At 32.5% G+C, this 25904-nt stretch overlaps 1 protein-coding gene across 2 annotated transcripts in view; it reads left to right on the forward strand.

The window, feature by feature from the left end:
- The window catches only part of Bruce (BIR repeat containing ubiquitin-conjugating enzyme), a 35596-nt gene extending 10425 nt beyond the window's left edge, over positions 1-25171 (forward strand). For both annotated transcript variants that reach the window (XM_083089178.1, XM_083089179.1), the window contains 36 exons: positions 1541-1837; positions 2297-2511; positions 3045-3201; positions 3283-3474; positions 3597-3817; positions 4039-4289; positions 4747-4922; positions 5619-5806; positions 5901-6042; positions 6588-6747; positions 7159-7540; positions 7938-8064; positions 8461-8619; positions 9241-9398; positions 9528-9750; positions 9986-10286; positions 10552-10727; positions 11383-11584; positions 11699-11926; positions 12132-12647; positions 13096-13366; positions 14477-14736; positions 15406-15688; positions 16017-16402; positions 16922-17071; positions 17357-17534; positions 17855-18000; positions 18134-18376; positions 18588-18812; positions 19092-19313; positions 19868-21241; positions 21584-21804; positions 22137-22376; positions 22551-22739; positions 23048-23182; positions 23299-25171. In XM_083089178.1, coding sequence (XP_082945304.1) covers positions 1541-1837; positions 2297-2511; positions 3045-3201; positions 3283-3474; positions 3597-3817; positions 4039-4289; positions 4747-4922; positions 5619-5806; positions 5901-6042; positions 6588-6747; positions 7159-7540; positions 7938-8064; positions 8461-8619; positions 9241-9398; positions 9528-9750; positions 9986-10286; positions 10552-10727; positions 11383-11584; positions 11699-11926; positions 12132-12647; positions 13096-13366; positions 14477-14736; positions 15406-15688; positions 16017-16402; positions 16922-17071; positions 17357-17534; positions 17855-18000; positions 18134-18376; positions 18588-18812; positions 19092-19313; positions 19868-21241; positions 21584-21804; positions 22137-22376; positions 22551-22739; positions 23048-23182; positions 23299-23571 — 9267 coding nt within the window. In that variant the 3' untranslated portion in view covers positions 23572-25171. The remainder of the gene's footprint in view (positions 1-1540; positions 1838-2296; positions 2512-3044; positions 3202-3282; positions 3475-3596; positions 3818-4038; positions 4290-4746; positions 4923-5618; positions 5807-5900; positions 6043-6587; positions 6748-7158; positions 7541-7937; positions 8065-8460; positions 8620-9240; positions 9399-9527; positions 9751-9985; positions 10287-10551; positions 10728-11382; positions 11585-11698; positions 11927-12131; positions 12648-13095; positions 13367-14476; positions 14737-15405; positions 15689-16016; positions 16403-16921; positions 17072-17356; positions 17535-17854; positions 18001-18133; positions 18377-18587; positions 18813-19091; positions 19314-19867; positions 21242-21583; positions 21805-22136; positions 22377-22550; positions 22740-23047; positions 23183-23298) is intronic.
- Positions 25172-25904: the final 733 nt, after the last annotated feature.

The following is a 25904-nucleotide window of genomic DNA, read 5'->3' on the forward strand; positions in this document are numbered from 1 at the left end:
TATATATGGACGATGTTTACAAACAAATTGCATGGGCTATACGAAACTTTTATTGGATTTTATTCAATGTTGGCTCAATCCTTGCATATAATATTATTTCTTGTACATATATTCTCACACAAGCGCGCGCGCGCTCATACACACACACACACACACACACACACAGAGGATTTCTTCTCTTATTTTTTCCTCTAAATTATTTATTCACAAGGAATACTATCAACTAGTTTTTAAGACTGCCTTTAGACTGCCGTGAAAGTCAGCTGTGTGGCTCTTGAGCTAATAAGTTAGTAGTATTCCATAAAAATACTAAAGTATTAATACAAAAAAAGTAAAAAATTAAAAAGCAAAAAAAAAAATCCAAAAGTCAAAAAGGAGATAAAAATTTTGTACGTCCACATCATTCTGGATAATATTAAAGGAAAGTTTTGTCCATGAGCCTCTACATTTATATTCACTCGTGTTGTCAATACTGCTCTTAGACTCGAAATCTATGTTCAGAACTGGAATCTCAATGACATTAAAAATCCACAAATGCACTATCTTTTAGAAATGAAAATTTTTTTATGTTTGACCGCACGGTCAAACTTCCCTGCCGCGAAAGCTACTTTTGTGGCTCTGAACAAGTCTCAAAATTCTGCGCAATGTGTATGTTATTTATATAGGTAAATTTTTTTGGGAAACATTATTTTAATGAAAAAATGCCGGCAGTCTAAAGGTTAATACCACCCTACAAACAATTGTTTGCACTTTTTAAGTTGTGTGCAAGAAATGCACATAGTTTTCTTTTCTTACTCTGGCTTTATTGCTTGATGCAATTAGGATTAGTAATTGTATCAACTTTATGTATTGAGTATAAAATTTTAGCTCTTTATATACAAATTATAAACAGTTTTGAAACAATTTAAAGCTCCATTATGCAAATGTAAATCTCAACAGATCCGCAGATATGTATGCATTTCCAAATAATTATCAAATTGCAAATTGCTTCTCAATAGGCATATCACTATACAAGATGTCTCTCATTATTGGCGATCTTGGCGAGCTTTATTAACAAATTGTGTGATTAATTCATCAAATTCACATTTCGAAAGTTATATAATTTCCTTTTTTCATAAAAGTATCGGAAAAGATAATACACAATTTTTCAATATTTACCATTAAAATTCTATCAAGATAATGTTGATTCAAAATTAATCGGAAAATATAGTCTTGTTATCTATTTTTGTCACTATTAATATTAAAAATTTTTCTTTGTTATTTAATTGTAATTCGGAAATTGCATGACATTTTTGTTAAAAGAAATTGATTTTACATATAATTTATTAAAAAAAGATTTAAAGATTCCGTCATTAAAATTATGCTTGCAATTTGTGGGACATTATGTATGGCATAAGTTTGATACATCTGTGAAACACAATTTATCTTTCCTAGATATAGATAAAATATTACTTCACTTTTTATATATTTTTGGCGTTTGGCAAGCAAACTTGGATACAATTATTTCACTAATAATTGATAAATTATGTGAATGTTGCAGCGAGAAGATGTTACATTCCCGTGGGGCAGATTACTGTGTTGGCCACCTCAGCAAGCGTTGGTCGTCGAACGAATGCATTCGGGAGCTCGTCGTTTTGTTATTTTAGATTTTGGATCACCCATATTGCTGACTGATCTAATGATTCCTTCGTGTAACGATCTAGTATCGCTGTCTATAGATATCTGGATTAAAAACGAAGAAACGGATGGCACTCGACTTATTGTCGCTGGTGATATTGGTAGTAAGCCGTTGATTGTCTGTGATCTTCAACCACCGCCAGTGTGTAGATATCTCAAGGTAAAATACATGCAATATAATAATATTGGATCCATTTATTTCAATTGCGCTCTCTCTCTCTCTCTCTCTCTCTCTCTCTCTCTCTCTCTCTCTCTCTCTCTCTCTTTTTCTCTTATTGCGTTGCTTCTTTGCATAATTCTCTTTTGCATTTTACATTTTCTATCTCATACATATGCCTTTTTACTTTTGTATGATTCTTAAAATGTAGATTATAGAAATACTTATATAATTGCAACAATTTTGTTTATAAATTTTCCCTTTATCATCATTTCAGCTTTTTTTCTTCTGTTTTGTTTTAATTTTATTTTGTGTTTATTTATATCAATTACACCAGTAGTCACATACATTTTATTATTATTGTCTATTTATTCTTGCCTATTTTATTTATACAATTTTCATTTGCGTTTTGATGTATAAATTAAAATTGAAATTAAAATTGACCTTGTATCATTATTACAGATCACTACAATAGGACGTTATGGAATGTCCACAACTACATGTAAAATACCATTAGGAGTGTTTTACGGACATATGGTAGTTTTGCCTGGAGAAGACTACTCCGAGTTGAGCGATTCTTCATCTTTCAATACGAGTATTTTTGATCCTTCTTTACAAGTTACTATCAATACACAATGTAACATATTGTCAGCTTTAGCAGAAGATGTACAATGCAGGTATTGTATAATAAAGATGGTATACATGATGTGTGTGAGGAAAAATGATAAACAAGTGCGTATATGTACGTCCCAAAAACCAGTGACAAAAATTTTTTTCAACTTGTAACACTTTATAAGATATCTATATGAAACCAGAGGGGAGGGGGAAAAAGGGGAGAGAAGGAATTGGAAAAATTAGCTATAATGAAACTTTAATTATGACGAAAAATAATTTCTGTAGATATATATATATATATATATATATATATATATATAAAATATACATATATACATATATATATATATATATATATGTATATAATTTCTCTATAAAAACTAATATTAATATTATATAACAAATTGTTTTTTTCTACAGAACAAATATTCTTTCTACATTTTGACTTACCTATATGTGTAATGTAGTCTCTAATATTTTTATACTTTTTACTTGCGTAACATATAAACACTCTTTAGTACAATTATCTGATTATATATGTCGAAAAAGGAAATTCATTTTGTTCTCAAACAAGAAATATTTCTTTTTTTTTCAGATTTAGTTTAGCTACTGAACGTTTAAAAGCTTTGTTAGATCCATTGCTGTGCTCAGAAACTCCTAACATTATGCATATGCAAAATTATCTTTATTACAACAAAACATCTAATGAAAATAAGGAACAACCATCGGCAAAGATACTCTCGACATATCAGGTATAATTATGGATGTAATTTCTAGAGATATTTTGCAACTCTAAATAAAAATGATTCAATTTTGTTATTGTTTTGTTATAGGAATGTATCATGTTTCAACATCAATTAAATATTGTACGAGGTGTCTGGCGACGTCTCGAATTGTGGAAAGGTTTGCGGAATGTGCCAACAACATCTTTTGCGAACGCACCCAGTGATAAATTACGAGTCCTTGGAGAAACTCTACTCGACATTTTATTGTACACTGTGTATGAAATTGGTCCGGTACCTAGTGTATGTATGCATTATTGTTATTATAGATTTTAAACGCTTAAAGTTAGCGATATGATTAATCGCTAAAAAGCTAACGAGATGATTTTTTTATCTTTCTTTTTCTTTTTTTTCTCCTAATATAGATACACCGGCCAACGTCATTATATGAAGTTTTTACTCCAACAATTTGCGAAAAATTTTTTCATTCGATATGTGTTGTAACACCAGCCCCACGTTTACAACTTCATGCTGCTGCGCTTTTAGTTGGTATGGCAGGACATCAGCCGTGGTGGGGCAATTTCTTGTCCAATACCCTAATAAATCTTTATTCATCTTCATCTATTCATATTTTTCCACAAGACAGGTGAGGTTTGGGATATCATTATTATTTTGAACATCTGACATGAAATTTTTGAATATTACGTATGATATAAAGCAAAAAGATATTAATCTAAGAACAGAATTTAGAAAGATCACGTATTATATCGTATTAAATCTCTTTAGTCTAGACTTTTAAAATATAAGTTGAATATGCTTAAAATTGAATTTTATAAGATATATGCTTTAAGAATTTCATTTTTATAGGGTATTTATTTTATTGACATTTCTTGGACGAAAGTCATTAGTAGCGGGAGGAAATAAATCCTCGGTTATCGAAGCCATGGTACGAACATTGGGCAAGCTATTGACTCCACTTACGAATGTACAGTCATCCGATTCCAATCGACTGGACGTCACCTTAATAGGTTGGGTATTATTATTTCTGTCTATATGCCTAGACACCATTGCTCCACCACCCTGCTTTGAAGACAATCATGAAAAAACCAGAGAACAAGGTATTTTTTCATAATGTCGCGTGTTTATCTGTAACATAATTTATACATTGCTTCCTTTATTGACTACTAATATACTCGGAGAAGCGTGATGGAAAATTTGCAAATTTAGCAAATACAAGTTTAAAATTATCTAAAATTTATTTGCTTGTTGCTAAAGTCAATGGCAATGTACACAATGTTTTTTGCGAAAAAATTAGCAGATGCAATGCTAGCAGCTTGTAAAAAATTGAAATATTTTAAATTAATCAACATACTGGCAATACTAACTTGTTAATATTCGAAATTATGTATTTTTCTACATTAAAGTTTTCTATTTCATATTATCAGCGCCTTTTAACATATTGATTATTAGTAAAAGAAACAGAAAAAGAAAAAATCATTGCGCCAACTAGTGCAAAATAGTAAATACATAGTAATTATTAGAATAATAATGTTCTGCTATTCTTTGTTTTGGAAGGTTTATTTTCTCGTTGGGAATTTATTCAAGGAGAATCAGCCATGCAAAGAAAATATGTTAATGCTAATCGATCATCAGCCTCCCGTAGCTACCGTAAAAGGTTACAAAAACGCTTGTTGCATCACAAACAGCAGCTTCATGAATTAGAACAGGCGAAAAAATCTGCAGCATCCAAAGTATGTATTCAAAATCAAAACAATTCTTATAAATTTAATCGCTAGATTATATCTTTTATCTATTTGCTAGATTATGTCTTTTATCTATTTACACATCAGTATATGCACAATTTAGGCTGCGATCGGGAAGACGTCCTGGATGCTTTGAAGCGTTTGATTGACCAATCAAGACAAAAGGAGTAAAGAATTACTTTAACTTGATTGGTCAATCAAACGCTTCAAAGCATCCAGGACGTCTCCCTGATCGTAGCCTTAGAGATAGATGATAGAGAGAGCGAGGAAGGAGAAAAGGAGAAGGAAACGTTGACTTCCACTTGACATTTGCAATGCTCGTGGAATCATTTCATCCTTGTTGTTCGCCGAAAGTTAAATAAAGACGGATGATGCTCACGAACGTTACGAACGACAAGTGAAACGTGCCCCTTTAGAAAAACTTGAGAAAAATTAAAGAGAAGATTATTCAAGTGATGAAATCGAAAAGAAAAAAGGAAAGAAAGGAAAAATCATATAAAAACGCATAATTGTAGATGAGATAAATATTATTAAGAAAGCTGTAATCAAAAACATTTGTCATTTGAGCTATTTGTATTTTCAAATAGACTGAATATCAAAATTTAGAAATGCTTTTATTTTGCTCTCGACATAGAAGGATGTAATATAAAAAGTAATATAAATTTGTGTACGCAATATATTTAGGGATTGATGACTCTTTCGTCCGATGCTGCTACATTGTACAATAAGGTGGAAGCGACGCTGAAAGTTCAAGAACGTTATTTCAAGAAGACGTTAAAACAACATTCCGCAAAGCATTACAAGGATATTCTCAAGAGAAACGAATCGTTGCTTCGTAATCCGTGTTGTAGTCAAACACGGTCCAGCGTTGGGTTAGTTTTCCATTTCCAATTCCGACTCTCGTCTCATTTTTCTGACACTTGACAGAGTTTGAAAACGTGTACTTATACATACATATAATTGTAGCAAATCGGACGTTATGGACTTGGAAGCCGAATACAATGTGACAAACTTATCCCATCAATATGTCTTACCGGTTGCGCGTGGTCTCGTTGCGCTCATCTTACACAATTCGGCTAATGTGGACATGTTTCTATTGGCTTGCAAGGTAAGTTTTACTAGCTTTGAAAATCTATATGGATTCTATCGTGTCACACAAGTTTATTATACCGTTCGAAAGTTTATAGCATAATCGAATCACATACTACTTTGTTGTAATTGTGTATTTTTCTTTCCCAAAATTCTTAAATTAGTGACGGTATTAAATTTTTCAAGATTATTATAGTTGAAGGCAAGATTATTATAGTTGAAGGCACTTGATATAAAAGCAAATTTGTGTATAACAACAACAATTGCATATAACATACCTATGATACATCATCTTTTTTTGCCTTTGTAATCTGTGAAATGTAATTTTTGAAAATTAATATATTGTACATATAAAATAATTATCGCTTTAAAGAAAAAGAGAAAAGAAAAAACTTTATAAAGGAGGACAAAAAAGAATCTCCCTTGAGATATCTCTCAAATGCTCAAATATATTCCATTGTGTAACATCGGTATAAAAAAGAAAAAAAATGTTGGGACAGTCTTATAATTTCTAGTTATAGTTCTGCAATTATATGTCTGTAATTTCATTTTTCTGAATTGTAGATAGTTGCTAGATTAGTGATATCTACACGTCCCGCAATTGGCTTGTGCGAACTTATGACCGAAGAACAACTCTTAAAATTAATCAGATTGGCAACAGATACGTCTGATGTTGCTTGGTCGTCGCATGCCGTTTCCTGCCTTCTAATGGATCTATTAGAAGGTACACCTTACAATTAATACCTCTAATTAGTTTGTATTATGCGTATCATGAATAATTAATAATTATATTAATTATATTTATTTTTTACACGCGTGCGTGCACACATACACGTTAAATCTTTCAAATGTATTAGTTGTTTAAAAAGTAATTTGCTTTTCATTTTTCCATATTATAGTTGTATATTATGAAAATTTACATGTATACACTTTATGAGAGAATACTATTTAACACACTATTTTTACAAATATATTAAGTGATTCGACAATGTTTTAATTGGAGCAACATACATATTTATGCTTAGTTCCCACTTTAATTTGTAGAAGGAAACTGAAAAAAGTTTCTAGCAAAGACTGCAGCAATAAATAATGGAATAGAAATATGCGAGGTATATAAATAAAATTTGATTTGTAGGAGGACGATTATATCCCAGAGCATGTTCCGCTCATGAGAGTAGTCCGTCGGAGGAGAATTTGGAACCGCTGGGGAATCACACGGAAGAAAGTAATAGTCGTACAGAGGAGGATTCCATCAGTGTTGCGGGCAGCAGTGCTCCTTCCGCTGCCACGTTAGCCGAGGGATTCGTCGAAGGAGACGCGGAGGAGGATGCGCAAGATAATATCGTAGTAACTTCGACTACTGCGAGTACATCCAAATCCAATGGTTATCTGCCGTCTCTTTTAGAATCTGACGATAGCGAATTGGAAGACTTTTTGGACGACATATTGGAACGTGGCAGAAATATGCTGAAGAAGGATAGTACAGTATCGAAAATTTTAACTTCGGCCATTACTGGGTATTTATCTTTGATCTTTTCTCATACTTTTACATGCGTGTAACAATTATTTCTTGTGAAGACCAATACTAACACTTGAGATCCGCGATTGTTGTATATCCAAATTAAAAGCCATATATGCGTAAAACAGTAACATAATTACTTTTACTTGCCGCTGTAATATTTGCGTTTGCAGGACATTTGTAGCAAATAAAATAGCTTAAATTTTACGCAGATTTCACGAAAATTTTATCTACGTTTACATTGCTGTTTATAAATGATAGGCAATAATATGTTCTTTATTTCAATTTTATACTTTATATGTATAAATCTAAAAGTAGTAAGATTAAAAGTAATAATAATAACAATAATAATAATAATAATAATAATAATAATAGTATTTTTTTATATTATATAGGAGCATTTCTTTAGCTATGGACGCACGATTGGAATACGGAGTCGAAATGGGCGTAGAAATATCATTGAGGATATTGTCTACAGTCGGCATGTACAATCTACCTCACAGCATAAATGCAACAGTACATGTTAGTACAATATACTTTTGCTTTCTATAATTCTTTTTTGTTACACACACACACACGCACACCCCTCCTCCCCCCTCTCTCGCACTCGTTCACTCGCTCTCTCTCTCTTGATTGCATGTATTAAATATTTTGAAAATTGTTTCTATCAGGAGAAAGAAAGAAGTCTTTTTTGAATTGAAAAATGATTTTGAACATACACACATACATACAAGCAAAGAGTTAAGTACAGGGATATTTTTGTCGAGCTATTTGCATAGCGATTACAATCTCTAGCGATCAATAGTTTGTTAGGGACATAGTTGATTAAATTTGTAATTTTGTCCAAAGAAAACCACTATTTTGAGCAATGCGTAAGATTAATGTTAAGTGACATATAAATTAAGCTTTATGTTACAGATACCATCGGAGGCAAATCGTTGTTGTCAACAATCATATTTGCGTATTGAGACGAATGATAAAAGTCAAGAAGTCAGTAATTTTTCCGACCCAACTCCTTCCAATCTTTCCATGTTAACGAAATGTTTCGAGAAAATGTTCACAGACTTGTATCTACGGGTGAGTTATTAATTAATTGTCAAAATGAAATATGCATCTTTCTATCAGCTTTACCTTAAATAAAATTATTTTTCCTCTTTTCTTCCTATTTTTTAAGATGATTCAAAATTTTATTTTGATGGAATACACACATACACAATTAGCTAAATTACACATGTACATACACTTTCTTTCATTATACTTTATACAACTATTTTCAATTGATGCTATTGCAAATAAAGATTAATTATTTTGTGAAAATATTATTGCATGTATGTAATTGTAAATGAAAATATATTGCATTGTATTGTCAAAACTTTATATAGATTTGTTTAGTTCTGTGTTTCCAATCAAAGAGTATATTCTTTTCTCTTTTCTTCCAAAGATGTTTATTCCAACTTATTTTTATTCAGATAATTTACATGCTTCTTGAATGACTATGAATATTTTGAAATTTTTTGCTAATTACATTTCCTGATTATTTTATATATATAAAATAATCAGGAAATGTAATCAGCATATATATATATATATATATATATATATATATATATATATATATATATATATATATATATATATATGCACACATACACACACACACATAAAGTTTACATTTTTTATCTTATGTTTATATAACAGAATAACAGTACAAACTTGGAACTCGTACTCCAACTTTGGTTTGCATTGAATATGGACGCTGCTACTGAACATCCAGGTTCTCAATTTGATCCTTCTTTAACACCTCTAATTCCACTTAGTCCAGCAGCCATTTCTAGCTTGATATCTGCACTTTCTTGGTAAGTTATAAATGTAAACTCAAATTCATTGGTAAATATGTCACAGCAAAAATAATATAATAATAACAATAATTTGGTGCTGCATATTTTAAAATGTGTAATGTATGTAATTCGTTAATTAAATTTTAGGCATACTGAAGTTTCTTTACGCGCCTGGTGTTTTGCGTTGCAATGTTTAACTATTGTCTGTAATCAACCGCTACGAAGATATTCCGGTTTAGATGGATTCGTACCCAGTAGTCCATCTATAGCTAGTTGCATTGTTAAAGAGCGTAATACGGGCCCTATGTTGTTGCGCCTACTTTCTGGCAATGGATTAAATATCAATATGATGGATAAGCAATACATCATGGTGAGGACACAATTTCTATCATAAATCTTGTTACTAAAAAGTATGATGTAAATTAATTTTTTTGTTAAACTTTTAATTAACACTTGATCAAATTTATATATTTTGTATGTGAATGTGATGTATATACATATTTAATAATTTATACACATGTATGTATATAACTCGCGAAAATTACATTTGTGTATTCTATGTTAATGCCTATACTTGTGGCTGTATTCTCTCGTTGCCATTTTAGGCTGGCCCTACAGTTTGTCAAGCGCTGCACGATTTTCTCATTCGATTGGAAATGATGTGCGATGTTATTACAACAGACAGTTGTCTAGGTAATGCCCTAAAGGATCTCCTCTTGCAAGTGGTGTATCAACTCGTACAACCAAGTGGACCTCTCATTTCAAGAAAGGGACCTTTAGATGCACAGTGCAAATTAGTAACATCTATAGTTAATTTAAATTATATCAATACCGACTTGAGCACCGCCATGAGTATATCCGAATGCATTGGTGTATTGGTTTCCACGCATGTCAAAGAATCCGGAGGTAATGAGCTTTTTCTTTTTATATTAAATATTTTTTTATTTTTACACATCATAAACTATAATTACGATAAAGAAATATTAAAAATTATTGATTGGGATACATCAAAAATTATTTATTATTAAAACTTATTCTATTTATAATAAAACATTGTTGCACACGCGCGCATACATACATGCACAAATTGATGACCATTTAATAATTTTATTCGGTTATTTTTGTGGCAAAATATTGCAAGAATCTTAATACATGAATATTGTTCCAACAGTTGGCGCGCAATGTGGAGGTGCAGTAGATTCGGCCAGTCAATCCGGTGGTTTTGGTGGTCTGTTTGCTTGTGTACTTGGTGGCGATACGAGACAATCACGCCCCGCGTCATGGGACACTTTGATCGTAGCTCTCATTAAATTAATGTGTACACTCATTCAAACTCCATTACCGAATGTATGTATTTTATATTATTTTACACACACACGCATGCACGCACGCACGAACACACACACACACACATATATATATATATATATATATATATATATATATATATATATATATAAATTTGACAAGCTAATAATTATTAATTTACGTGTTATTTATATATATATATATATATATATATATATATATATATATATAAATTATTTAAAAGAATGATATATAAAGAAATCAAATTATTTGTATCGTTTTATTTTTCCAGTGATATATATATATATATATATATATATATATATATATAGCATACAGATTTATTATGTGTAATATAGAAAGAAAAATATTTTGCCAGTAAATTCTAACTTATAAAGGAATAGATGCATAAACTGATAATCTTAATTTTTTCAATAGTTATCAAGTTGTCATCTTTTAACTTCTGAGAAATATAGCAAATGATGAATAGTAGATTTCACATAATTATTTGCTAATGAGTTAAACACACATGTCAATTGCAATATTCGGCATGCTTTATGGCCACTTCATATCATTAAAGCTAAATGTTGATATAAAACAATATTTAAATTTAACTCTAGCATTTTAATTGGCAAAGTGTAACTGTACTTTTTTTTTAAATCATATTATTTCTTTTTTATATATATTTTCAAAGGCTTGTCAAACTATTTTGGAGGAATCAACGGAAATGGAACTATCTGAGGCGAATTCTTGGAATTCCGTAAACAATGCGACTGATTCTCAAATGAAGGCAAATACTTGGCAAACGGAAAGTAAAGCGACGGAACAGCAAAACTCGTTTCGCCTGCAACAACCTCAAACTAATAAATCTTATGTACCTTGCCTCGCTGATACCGGTAATTATTTCTTTTATGTATATGTATGTATAAGATAGACATCGCTTATTTCTTTGCGCGTAAAGTACGTGTCAAGTTTATTATTAAAGTTAATTAAATCTTTATCCTCTCAAGTTCTGCAACACGAGCCGACTATGATGCGTTTACTAGGCACTCTCGGTCATAGTACGGGATCCTCGTTAGCTATGCTCCTAGGTGAAAGTGCGAGCGCGGCATCAACTACGGAGCTCGGCGACCCAGCTTCGATTCCGGATGCGACATTTCAGCTCCTGACGACTCTTACGAAAAAGGCTAGCGATCCAACTCTTGTTCTCAAACCGCTTTACCATTATCTCTCTTCCTGTAAGAAAAAATTTATGCATTATAAGATAAATATATAGTGTTGAGCTTAACTTGAAAACAATCGCGTTAGAAAAAATTCTACTTTCGTCTTCACCGATTGAATTTCATCGCTTTTGTTCCTTTAATGTTAGATGCATCTATATTATTGAACATTGCGGAGAACATATCGGAAAAGCATATCGTTTTAAACAATTATTATTTACAGCATGCGGTGAAACTGAATTAGGAATTATGCAGCTGTCCGAACCTCTTCTTTGGTATATCTTAAGGGTATTGGACAACGCATCATCATTATCTATCTTTACCGCAATGGGTGGTGTAAAAGTGCTTTGTGAGAATCTGGTGAAATCGAGTAACAATGGCGTCACCAATGCTTCCGCGTCATCCGGAGTGATCGCCCTTGTCATGGAACATCTGTCCAACGCACCCAATGTGATACAGATGATGGCGAGTAGTAGCAAAAAAGGCGTCAGCTCCTTAGAAACCCAGGACGATGGTTTATTAAACTTTGCACCTCTCGGTACAATATCCTGGTTAAATCCAACCGCACAACCGGCGGATGTTCTCATACAGAACGCTACTCCTCATAAACGCGCGAGAACACCAGCGTGGTCGTACCATTTTTATCCCGATGAGGCGTGGGTCGATCTCACCATTACTTTACCATGCGCCATTCTACTTAGAAAGGTGGAATTGCAGCCGCATCTCACGGCGTTGTCCAGTAAGTTTATGACATTTTAACTACGAAAATTGATGAGCCTTTACCGACAGTGTTTTCATGATCTTTTCTTTTATATTATTACATTGTCCGGATAACGTGTGCCAAACTACTCGATTAAGGAGGCTCATCGAGTAAAGCTTCATCATCTTGTATACTTTAATTGAATAAGTAATATTCAATTCCTTATGTATTAAACGCATTTTTTTTCAAATTGTAGATTTTTTAAATTTTTTCTTGGTAAAAGAGTATCGGAATATAGTTACAAGTAATTGAAAAATTTTTATAAAGGAAGAAAAATTTGTGAAAATCGAGCAAAGAATTTTTGTAAGATGAAAGAAAATGCGAGTAACGAGAAATATATATTATTATGTATAAACGCGTAATAGATTTTATTAAATAACGAATAGAACTTTTTATTTTTTGTAACAAACGTATTTGTGTTCGACAGCATGTCCCTCAGCTGTAGCGCTTGAAGTTTCAAGAGAAAGTAATGGTCCATTAACACCGGTTTGCCCTCCAATGCCAACGGCAGGTTTAACATATATACGTGTTACATTGTCCCAGCCGGAAGTCGCAACTTCCGTATTGGTGCGCTTATACAAACCTCGTGATTCGACAAACATAAATCTTAGTCAAATAAGATTGTTGGGTACCACCGCATTCGGTGAAATTAAAACGAGTCCTGATACAATAGATGAGGAACAACTTACAAAGACCAGGTATTTTTGTTTTTTTGATTTTTCAGATAGTTGCACCACCATCGTATTCTTAATTTATTCAGATTGAACTGAGCCTTTATTTTTAACTTTTTATTTAATTTCCATTTATGTTCTATAGTGGTACATATATATGCCGCGATATCGTATTCATGTGTTCATAAATCTCATTAATCATTGCTATTCTACATAATGGTCAAATGGCAAATATAAAGTAGTGAAGTAGTATCAAAGCTTATAAAGGCTCAGTAGTAGGAATGAGATTAAGAGTATATACATATATATATATATATATATATATATATATATATATATATATATATATATATATATATATACATACATACATACAGGGTGTATCAAAATTCGCGGATACGGAATGCACAGCGTAATAGTTTGTGCCAAAAGAAACAACTTTTCCCTTTGGCAAAATTGCGTTTGAATATTACTTTTTTAATGAGAGCAACTTTAAGCTAACGAATAAGCGCTTTAGATTACGCATGAATCAGGAGCGGCGCGCGCACAGCTTGCGCAGCATTTGAGCATATACACTATTTTATTATTTTGCTAAACGTTTTATCAGAACTATGCATGATAACTAAATATTTATTAAATATCTATTAAATAGATTAATAGATAACAAGTAGATTAGATAACATGCGAATAATTTTGATCCAAAATTATTCTTCCAATGCTCTAAGAATTTTTTTTGGCTCTTTTTGCACGCGCCGCTCCTGATTCATGCGTAATCTAAAGGGCTTATTCGTTAGCTTCAAGTTGCTCTCATTAAAAAAAATAATATTCAGACGTAATTTTGCCAAAGGAAAAAGTTGTTTCTTTTGGCACGAACTATCAGGCTGTGCATTCAGCATCCGCAAATTCTAGTACACCCTGTATATGATTTAAAAATACAAAGGTTTTATTGCGATAAATAAATAATGTAATAAATTCTTTGAAATAACAGTAAAATACAATTCTTTTTATTTAAAGAAAAAATAATTATTATATATTTTTGCTCATAATTCTTATCGCGGTCAAAAAATGAGATCGTTAGTCGGGTTAAAGGTTTATAACAATTTAAAGAATTCATTTCTTATAACGTTTTTTATGTAGCTTGGGTTGGTTGCGATTACTGCATCAGTGCTTGTCTGTCAGCACATTAAACAGTAATCTGGCCGTCGAGGTGCTTAATTCCGCGGCTTCAGTGGAAGGTCTGGTCGAGGCATGCTGCAACCTTTTGTTACTCCCAGCACCGTCTCTCTTTACTCCCAACTTGGAGAGGGTTCTATTGCAACTTGGCTTACACTCTCGAGAGCTTGGACTTCGTCTCATTGGTCTTTTACTCAACAACAGATCCACTCCTTTTTTTCAAGGTATCGCTTTGTTTCCTGTTTACTGCAAATGAAATTAGGATCGGCCGTATAGATTAGAGATTAAATGATCTTCGGATTCCTTTGCGCTTCAAAAAGACCTAAACATATCAGTTAAACTCTCCATAAAAGCATTAAATATTATAAAGAAAAAAATTATTCTTTGTTTTATGTGATGTATTTCGGATTTTAGAGTTATTAACATAAAGAAAAATCGATAATTTATAATGAAACTGTATATTGATTTTTTTTTTATCATCCAAACTTGAACATTAATTTGAATCAAGAACCATGAACATTTCCATATCTGTGGAAATAAAATTGAAAAGTTAGTAAAGTTTTATTATTATTATTTTAACGATTTACTTTAATTTATTTAATGCCTCTTGCAAAAATGACTTTCTTCTTAGCCACACATACATATATATATATATATATATATATATATATACACACACACACACACACACATTCTCTATTTTTTACAGATAATAAATAATATATATAAATGAAATTCTTCGAGTTAATATTTGATATTGACAAAAATTATCTGTTACTTAAAACAAAGATTAAAACTATCTCTAAATTATATTTGATAATAATCTTTTCTTTTTTCCGAGCTTATATGATACTATAATAATATAAATTAATGATTATGTTGATATTTGACAGGGTCTGTGGCTTCTCAGGAAACTTCCATTATGCAATTGGTTGTTGAATTACTTCAGCAATTATGTTCCATTCGGGATTCTAGTACGGAAGCTCGCATGAAAGCAGTTCTTACATGGCTGCAAATATCTGCTGCAAATGGAATATCTCAAGCAAATAGTAATCCCAATTCTGTGAATCCACCAGCTGTATATATACACTGTATATCCTCTATTATCTGGAAGACTCAGAAGCAGCAAAACCACAATTATAATCTGCAAATTTTACTAACGGACGAGTTATTCTAGTAAGCCTATTTAATCGAATATTTTTACTTTTATTTTTTTAACTCCTCTTTTATCGCATAGGCTAAATCAACTTGCGATATTATTATCATATAAATTTTATTTTCCATTTTGTTGGGCTTTTCCCTACATGACAAAAAATCCATTTTATTATAAATGACAGAGAATAAACTTTTTTTTTCCCTTCCAAATTATATTCACACACAGATTCGGAATTGTAAATTCTTTCATTTTTCTTAAAATTGTTATATAAAATGCATTTACACATGCAAACATGCTTTATTATATTTAATTTGTCAATTAATCTCGAAAATTTATTATTGAAAACAGCTCGCTGTACAAATGGACCTTGGTACTCGGAAACAATTCAGCCTTGAAACAAGCGATCGATTCTGTTTTATGCGCTTTTTGTTACGTGAGACCATCATTATTGATTTTGCTTTTGGAATGGGTTCAAATACTAAAGTCAGATATCGCTATGGATTCGACCACGTCTAAATCTAACGATTATACAAAGAACGAGGAGCAGATGGATAATAAAAAAGATGAAATTAATGCAGAGGAATGGTACTGCCGGTTTGCATTATTGAAACAAAAACGATTACATCTAACAGAGGGACAATTATTGACTGTCGCCGCAGCAGCACGTTCTCCGCCCGGTACTCAGCAATTGATCGATTCTGGGCTTCCAGCGTTACTGACGGCATCAATCACAGGTTCAAATTTTTATTCTCTAATATCTTTGGACAATATATAATTTGTGATAGAATTATGAATATTTTCGATAACGTACGTTTTACATATACATACACGCGCACGCGTGCATATGTTAAATATATAAAATTCATTGACTGTATTACATCCCTTAATACTAATAATTGTATGTACATAATTTTTCACATTAAATTTTTAAAAGTTTTTTAAAAATATGTTGTGTTAAAAACGAAAAGAAAATTTAAGAGATTCCAATCATATATATATTTTACTTATCTTTCTATTAAAATATTATTATCATATATAAAACCGTCATATAACTTGTCACTCAGACAATGGGAAATAAATAATTTAATTATATACATGTGCAATCGTAATTATGTATTATATGAATATATAAAAACGTAGATAAAAATTATTCCCGAATTATAGATTGTACAAGATGATTTTAAATGCATTCTCAATTGAGAACTTTTTATGAATATATGAAATATATGAATATATAATGTTTTGATATTTAGATTTCTGTAACTTGGAGAAATTTAGAAAACAGCAGCAAAATAGTAAAATGGCATCGGGTGATGGTAACGAAAATAATGTGACTGTGGATGTTTCTTTGATGAACAGTGACAAGACGGCAGATTCCAGTTCTAGCTCGAATAATTATTCTGGTAAATATATAGGTTGAACACACAAAGAATATTAATTAGTTATTTTTAAATCATTTTAAATTCGTATTTTTAAACAGAAATTATACATATTGTGCAAAGTTATATGATATAACGACTATTTTATATTTTGTAACATATATATATATATATATATATATATATATATATATATATATATATATATATATCGTTTTATGTTTTATATATATATATATATATATATATATATATATATATATATATATATATATATATATATCGTTTTATGTTTTTTCTTTCCTCCAGGTGGACTATGCATGACAAAACCAGAAAGTATAGCGATAGTGATAGAATTTTTAACACTTGTATGTTCAGAAGGTAGAATGCGTGATTGGCTTGGTAAAGAAGGTCATGGTTTCTGGTTGCCTCTTCTATCGCTTCTTAGTAATCGTCCGATTGAAAGTCCAGCCACGGCAGCATCAAGGTATTTATGCTCACGCTAACATAAACGTGTCAAACAATATATATATATATATATATATATTTAAAAAAAAAACATAAAGATTACAATACTGTATTCTATACGATGTAAATAATGTAAAGTATAAAAACGTGCGTATCGGTAATCGGTCTCGTAAATTCAAAATATATCAACAAGGTATAATTAATTCACGAAATAATAGTTTACGAGTTTTTTTAATTGTGTGATGTATAGTCTGCTCTTATGACTGTTATACAATCTTATATTATTTAGGTAATAAATAAAAACATTTCTCTATACATGCATATTATAATATATTGCAGTTGTTCAAAGACAAGCGCATCATACGCATTATTGGAAAGTGCAATGATTAAATTCCTATCAAGATGTTGCTGGTGTCACTTTGCTAATCAAAAATTATTGGCTCAACTTTTGATTGAAGTGATTTCCCAACAGCGAACTACTTCAAGTAAGTGTATGATATTGAATACTGCTTGAATAATTTCGAGTTTTCTTTTCTTCATTAAGAATATATTATGACAGGGGATTAATTAATTCCATAAAATCAGCTTTCATCGAATAATAATATGTTACATTATCAGATGTGCGATATCTTCACGGTATTTCTGGATTTACGCGAAGATTAATTCTCCAACTACTCTTGGAGGGAGAAAAGGTATTAGTTTCTGTAACATCGGAAGCTCCTATGAAAGTTTCAACAACCACGGCCAATCACAGTATGCCATGTATGCCGCCACACCCTGCTCATCCACTCGGTCATTATCATCAATTATTATACATGTCGACACAAGCAACAGTGGCAGATATACTACAACAAGTATCAGGTATGTAGACAAACATACACAAAAATATAGTTTTGTATTAAACAAGTTGGCGTTAAATAAGAACAATAATTAGTAAAAACTATTTTGAATAAAATATATATAAAAATGAATAGATGCAAATGTTAAAAAAGATTGTTTGAAATATTTACAACGTGTGTGTGTGTGTGTGTGTGTGTGTGTGGTAATAATATTATAAAATTTAATTTTTAAGGAACATGGCTTCTCTTATTACTTCCAAATACGTACAAAAGTAACGAAACAAGTTCCAATATAGGAAATAATCGTTCTCGTGAATTGTGGGAATCTGGAATGGCATTAGTGGTAGACACACTTAGTGTAGCTGCTGGAAACACGGCGAAAGATAAACGAGCAAAAGAAGCATCGAATAGATCGCAAGCTCGTGGTCCTATTGTTAGAAAAACTCGTTTAAACGCCGGTACGTTTTGATTATTAAATACTTTATTGCATTTATTAATTTCAATTATTAATCTATGCTTTTTCAAACTGAAAGTACATGTATCATTCGAATAAGTATATATATTGGCAATATTATAAGAATACACAGGATACTCTCTGTCTTTCTTATACATCTGCGTGAATCTAATTAAATGTGCTATATTTTCAAAATTGAAAGAATTAATCATTAAATTTTCAAATAAATTATACTATAGTTCTCACTATTATTCATTATTGCTCAACAATTGCATTACTGCAGATGGAACGCCAGTAACGGGCAAAGTCTCAACTAATAACGTACAAGCAAACTCGGCCAACACGACGAATCAGCAATATTTAATACATTCATCTCGTCCAAATATCCCTCTACCGCCTCAACTTACAATCGCGCAACTCTTGGCAATCGCCGAGGATAGCGGAGTATCGTTGTCCGAACCGTGCTTACATCTTATCTTACGTCAACGTAATAAGGACTCTAAAGGTATACCGTCTCATTTGGTATTTGATGTCGTTATCGTATCAATTAAATTTTTTATTGATGTAAACATTTTATTAAAAAATTACAATTAAGAATGTGTAGCGAAAATTAATATTTAAATAAATCATCGGAGATGATTTGTTATAGCACTATATATAGAGTATATAGTAAAATTAATCATCAACGTATCAATATATCTATGAATTTTGTTAAAAGTATTATTTAATCTAAAGGCAAGAGAGATCTAATGAAATATTAAACCGACAATCATTATTTATCGACTACGAGAAGCTGTAATTAATTACTATTTTTTTTACTATGCTATCTCTAAACAATATACATATCTTTTTGTTGTATTCTTTAATTTAAAATTTTTATCAAATCGAAAGCTTTAATTAAGTAGCGCAATATGCGTTTTTATGTACAAGACAATTCCACAATTTCTCCCTCCTCCGCTCCCCCCCCTCTCTCTCTCAAAAAAGGAAAATATCACAATTTAAAAGAAAATATAAATTTTTTTTTACGAGTTGTTTTTTTATTGGTGCATTAACTTACAGAAGAAGCAAACACGACGAAGCAAAACGATGGCGAACTGTTAAACTACAGAAGCATAGAGAGCTCATTGGGCGTATTCAGCGCCGGTGGTGGTTTGGCGGTGTTGGCGCGTCATTTGCCGCTGGTGTATCCAGATCCTGGTAGGCCGTCATTCTTCGTCGAGAAATCACCATCGCCGGAACAGACGGACGCCGATTGGGTAAAGTTAGAGACCAACGATGACATTTATGAGACTCTAGAGGAAGGTAGAACGAGCAACTGTGCACCAAAGACATCGGTTCCCGCTCCGTACGTACCGCCGCATTCTCTCGCGGCTTTTGGTCTGTTCCTAAGACTACCGGGTTACGCTGAAGTACTATTAAGAGACAAGAAACGGGCGCAATGTTTGCTACGGCTCGCTCTCGGCGTTTCCGACGACGGCGAGGGCAGCGAGGTACTGTCCTCGCCATTGGCCGCGTCATTACCGACCCTACCGTTTCAAGTTTTGAAGCAACTGCTAGATGCTACGCCACCGAGCACCGATGATGGGCTGCTTTTACGAGGAACGACTATAGAAGTAGGCGCCATGCTATTGTTGTTAAATTGCCTGGCGATATTCACGCATCAAACTGGACAGAATGATGGTTCGGCCGAGCCATCTAAAATAGGTCAGAGCGACGGCGGCGTCGGGGGGCGCAGCGACGATAATTCGCACTTATATTGGGCAAAAGGTACCGGTTTCGGTACCGGATCTACGCAGCAGTCGTGGAACGTCGAACAGGCGCTGTTACGTCAACGGTGCGAGGACGAACACGTAACGGTATTGCTGCAGGTCCTCGCTAGTTACATCGGTACGTCAGGAGGTGGGCAACCGCAACAAGAGTTACCCGCCCCGTTCCCCGATTTGCTGGCACGTTCCTGTCTACTTCCGGCATTATCGTCATACTTGCGAAACGATTCCGTTTTGGACATGGCTAGGCACATTCCCTTATATCGCGCGGTCTTGCAACTGCTCCGAGCCATGGCTCTCTCCAACCAACTGGCACCGCTCTTGCTACCGCGTGGCGGTAGATCCGCCGGAGAACCATCCGTAGTATCTCTTTTGTCGAGTATGAGAGTGTGCGTGGACACATATGTGAATAAGATAAATCGCACGAAAGGCAATAAAACAAATATGAAAGCGGTCTCCAAATATCCCGATGATACCGAGCAAGACGAGGGCTTGGCTACATTGATTCCCGATATACAAGAAAGTGCGACTATAGTGCAAAATGCCACGTGCCGATTATCTGGTATCAGCGAGGAATTGCCCGGGTCGAGTCCAACAGTGTCTGAATTGCCATTGCGTTCGAGCCTCGAGCACCGTTATTTGGAGGTCATGAAAAATTTGCAGTTTGGTAAGTCTTTTGCCAATTGTAAGCGCAAAACTCATTTATCCGATATACATATATATATATAGACTAAATATATCTCAATTATATTATAGCTAACAATTTACTTTTAAGAATTGTGAAATATTTCTAATATAAAGCGAAAAGAGTGTCATTATGTGTGCTTTAGAGAAAATTTTTTGAAAATTTCAAAACTGTTAAAAATTATCCTTGTACAATTATAAGTTGAATTTTAATATACATATATATATATATATATATATATATATATATATATATTTATTTATTTATTTAATATACTTATCTATATGTATATTAAAGTTCAATTTATAATTGTTGCAACTATAGATACCTATGAAATGATTACCGAGAATCCAGACGGCGGAGGTTATAAATTCACCGTCTCGTATCACTTTGAATCGAATATGAGGGCTGCCGGCGAGAGAAGTCATCCGACACGAGTAAAAAGATTAGCCCAAGAAGCTGTCACGCTCTCGACAGCATTACCTCTGTCTTATAGCAGCAGCGTGTTTGTGAGATGTGATGCGGATAGATTAGATATTATGAAGGTATTTCATCTGTTTGATTTATTATATACAACGCTTCCATTATCATTATGTTTAAATCAAAGGCTGTGTGTACGTATATAGTTGCACGAAATTTATTCCATTTATATTATATTTATTTTAAATCACAGTTATGAGATGAAAAAAAGATTCGTCAATGTAAAAAAAAAATTATTTTCCGACTTTTTCATACTATTAATTAATTTTAGTAAACGGTAGTGTATATATGTGAAAAATATCTCATTTATTTCGACAGTGTCGATATATTTAAGAATTAAATTCGGCAATTTATATCTCTCATGTTTGCTACATGCCGATGTATACGATTGTTGAAGGTACTCATAACAGGGCCAGCAGAAACACCGTACGCAAACGGCTGTTTTGAATTTGATGTATACTTTCCTCCCGACTATCCTAATAGCCCAATGTTAATAAACTTAGAGACAACCGGTCGTCACACCGTACGATTTAATCCGAATTTATACAATGATGGAAAGGTCTGTCTCAGCGTATTAAACACTTGGCACGGTCGGCCCGAGGAAAAATGGAATGCGCATACGAGTAGTTTTCTTCAGGTGAGCTCTTCCAGACAGAAAATCAAACTTACTGCATTAGAATTTATTCGGTATTATATCCAAGATTTTCAATATTACTGAAATAAATTTTAAAAGTTTTTTTTTTTTTTCATTTGAAAATTTTAAATGAACTCTCAAGTTATAACATTATTATAATTCTGTTGAATCGAATAGGTCTTGGTATCGATACAGTCGCTAATCTTGGTATCGGAACCTTACTTCAACGAGCCTGGGTACGAACGGTCGCGGGGCACGTCGAGCGGTGCTCAATCTAGTCAGGAGTACAATGCGAATATTTGTCAAGCCACCGCCAAATGGGCAATGCTCGATCAAATTCGCAATCCTTGTCCATGTTTCAAGGAGGTATATACACGTAATATATAATATATAATATACAATAGGTGACCCTTAAAAAAGATTGCCTCTCATTTAATAAGCGCATTTGTATTCTCTGTTATACATGTAGTATTCCATTGTAAGTTTAAATCGAATCATAATAATAACGATTTAAACGTTAAAATATATATTTTATATATTCTAATAAAGCAGAATTATATTAATATTGTAGTAATAATATATAATATATAATTATTATAATATTAGTATAATTATATATTTGTGTGTACCCGTGTTGCTGCGAGTAAATAAACTTTGATTATTTTGCGATACAGGTTATACATACTCACTTTTGGATAAAAAGACACGAAATCGTTGCGCAATTAGAAGGATGGATAAGAGATATGGAAATGCACGGATCGGATCGCAGATCAGGCCGTACCATTTCTCTTAATGCATTATCCTTAAGAGTAAGTGTCGCACATTTTCTAAGAGAAATATTTTGTATGTCACATTAAGGTTTTAAGATTTGTGCACGCACAGTTGCAGATATAACTTTATGGGATATTTTTTGTCCGCTTTACAGAGACATTATAGGCTATTGAGGGAAGAATTAAATAAACTGCCAACGCCCAAAGGATTAGAGGACCTGGCCGAACCACTCGCGTCGCCAGGCTCACCCATCGAACTTTCAGGAACTCCAAGCACTACACCCAATACACCATCGACGATCGCAGCATCCGCGACTAATTCAATCACTACCAACAATATAGTTCCGAGCAGTGCGAGTAGTCACGTGCATCACGACATCGACACGGACGTCGAGATGGAAAAGATGGTCTCGAAAATGTGTGAATAGCTAAAGGATGTTAATAGACATTGTTGGACATTTTGAAAAGAGTCTATTGTTTGTGTTACGAAATGAACAAATGGACATTGAAAAAAATGACACAATGGACTGAAATCAAGTATATAAGTAATCTGTGCCGGTTGCGGCTGAGTATGTCGTTGATTGGTCAGCCATTATAGGGAAGAAGGAAAGCAGTAATGATTTTCGATCGAAGATATATATATATATGTATATATATATATATATATATATATATATATATATATATATATATATATATATATGTATATGTATATATATATATATATACATATATATAATGACACGATGAGACGATGATTACAATGATGATAGTGATTACAAGATGTAGGTAGGTAAACAAATGTAAGGTGTGGTAAAAAACGATAGAGAGAAAGCATGTGCGCGTGTGCGCGCTGTGTGAACGTAAGAGAAAGAGAATGACTAAATGAGTAAATGAATGAGAATGAATGGACAAATAAATGATTGAACGAACGAATGAATGAATGAATAAACAAACGAACGAGCGAACGCGTGCGCAAGCGAGAATAATAATAACGAGAGAGTATGAAAGAGAGAAAGAGAGCGAGACAAATAGAGAGGCAGAGAATAAGTAGCGTGAATGTAACAAACTCGTGCGTAGTAGATACTTTTTTATAGCCGCTGCTATAGTACGTGTACGCTGCATTCTACTACTTTGTACTACCATAAGTACTACAACTGTTATTCGATATTTATAATACATGTTCCTCGTTTATGTAGCACAACTTAAAACCAATTGCACTTTCGTGCTAATTTTGAACATCAACAGCTTATTGATTCCTCCTTGCTGCCAATTTCCGCGTCTTTCAAGAAACTAATATCCCAAGAGTATAATGAATTAAGAGAGAGACAGAGAGAGATGTGTCCATTATCCAATATATTTATTCTTCAAATAATCTTTATCGTATGAATTAAAACTTTGCGTATATCGCACACTTACACACATATTTTTATACACATGCATACATACATTTTTCCGCGTACATTCGCGATATATTCCTATAATGTCGACATGATCCTTTCGTTTCTTTTTCCCTTCTTTTCAAATATATATTTATTTCAAGCTCGGACACAATATCAATTTTGAGTTATTAAATTTTATATTTCAATTTTATTTTATTTATATGATTACTTATTATATGCACGAGATATAATCGATAAACGTTAGGTAATTTGTTGCTAATACGCGAGAAAATGTAAAGAAGAAACAATAACGTTGATGAAAATTGGCTTGAGGGTGCAAATAATTCAGGGTTCTGATATAGCGGATACCCTTACGATGATCGAATCTAAACGACGACTTGTCACCTAAAGAACGAGATGACGATTTAGGTACATCATTTTAGATAACGTTTAATATAATAGTACGTGTTCTGTGTCGATTTTGAACAAACGACTAAAATGAAAATTTCTTGAAAAACGGAGGAATCGTTGATACGTTTCTCGTAAACGAAAATTGCTCTTTATAATTGTAACAGCTATACTTAGTACACGTAAATTTCATATGAATCGACCATATGAACGAATAAAATTACATTGTTTTGAGATAGCCCTTCATTCGTTATCTCTAATTTTATATTTTTACTTTTTATTATTGTTACCGTATTTAACTAGATTATTATCGATACAGTCGCACATTTGACTTTTGAAAGACGTTAACACACAGACTATATATCAGAATTCAGAATATTGAAGATTAAAGATAAGAAATTTAATTAATCGGGACGAAACAAACTAAAATTTTCATGCTTGATCAAATTTCAATTTTCAATCTCAATCTTTGATGCGTAATCTGTATGACACGAGCTTTAAAGATGCTTCGAATCAAAAGAGTAAAAATTTCTTTATTCTGATTATTTAATGCAATATTTCGAAGTATCTCTAGCATTTCTCATTTGTAGTTTATATCGAATGACACTATGTGAGTTAGGAAAGGACTAGATTTCTTTATTGATTCAACATTAAGAAAAATTATGATTTATTTCAACTTTAACAATACGCACGCACAACATATACACACAAACATTATTAATGTTTAAAAGAAAATAGAATGTACAGAGGCACTATACAGGGTGTCCCATTTTAATCGATCACCTCGAATAACTTTTTTAATTTTGATTGTAGAAAAAAACGTTTCAGACAAAAGTTATATGGTTTCAAGGGGGACATGAGACGGTGCCATTAGTTTGACCTTGAAGAGTCAGCTGAAAGTCACGTGAAAGTCACCTCCAACTTTTTAAATGGGACACCCTATATGCTTTTGCATATTCTTATAGCTCATC

Source organism: Camponotus vicinus, unplaced genomic scaffold (genome assembly GCF_025532165.1).
Source record: "Camponotus vicinus isolate PSW18456_S1 unplaced genomic scaffold, iyCamVici1.0 SCAF_14, whole genome shotgun sequence".
Lineage (NCBI taxonomy): Eukaryota > Metazoa > Arthropoda > Insecta > Hymenoptera > Formicidae > Camponotus > Camponotus vicinus.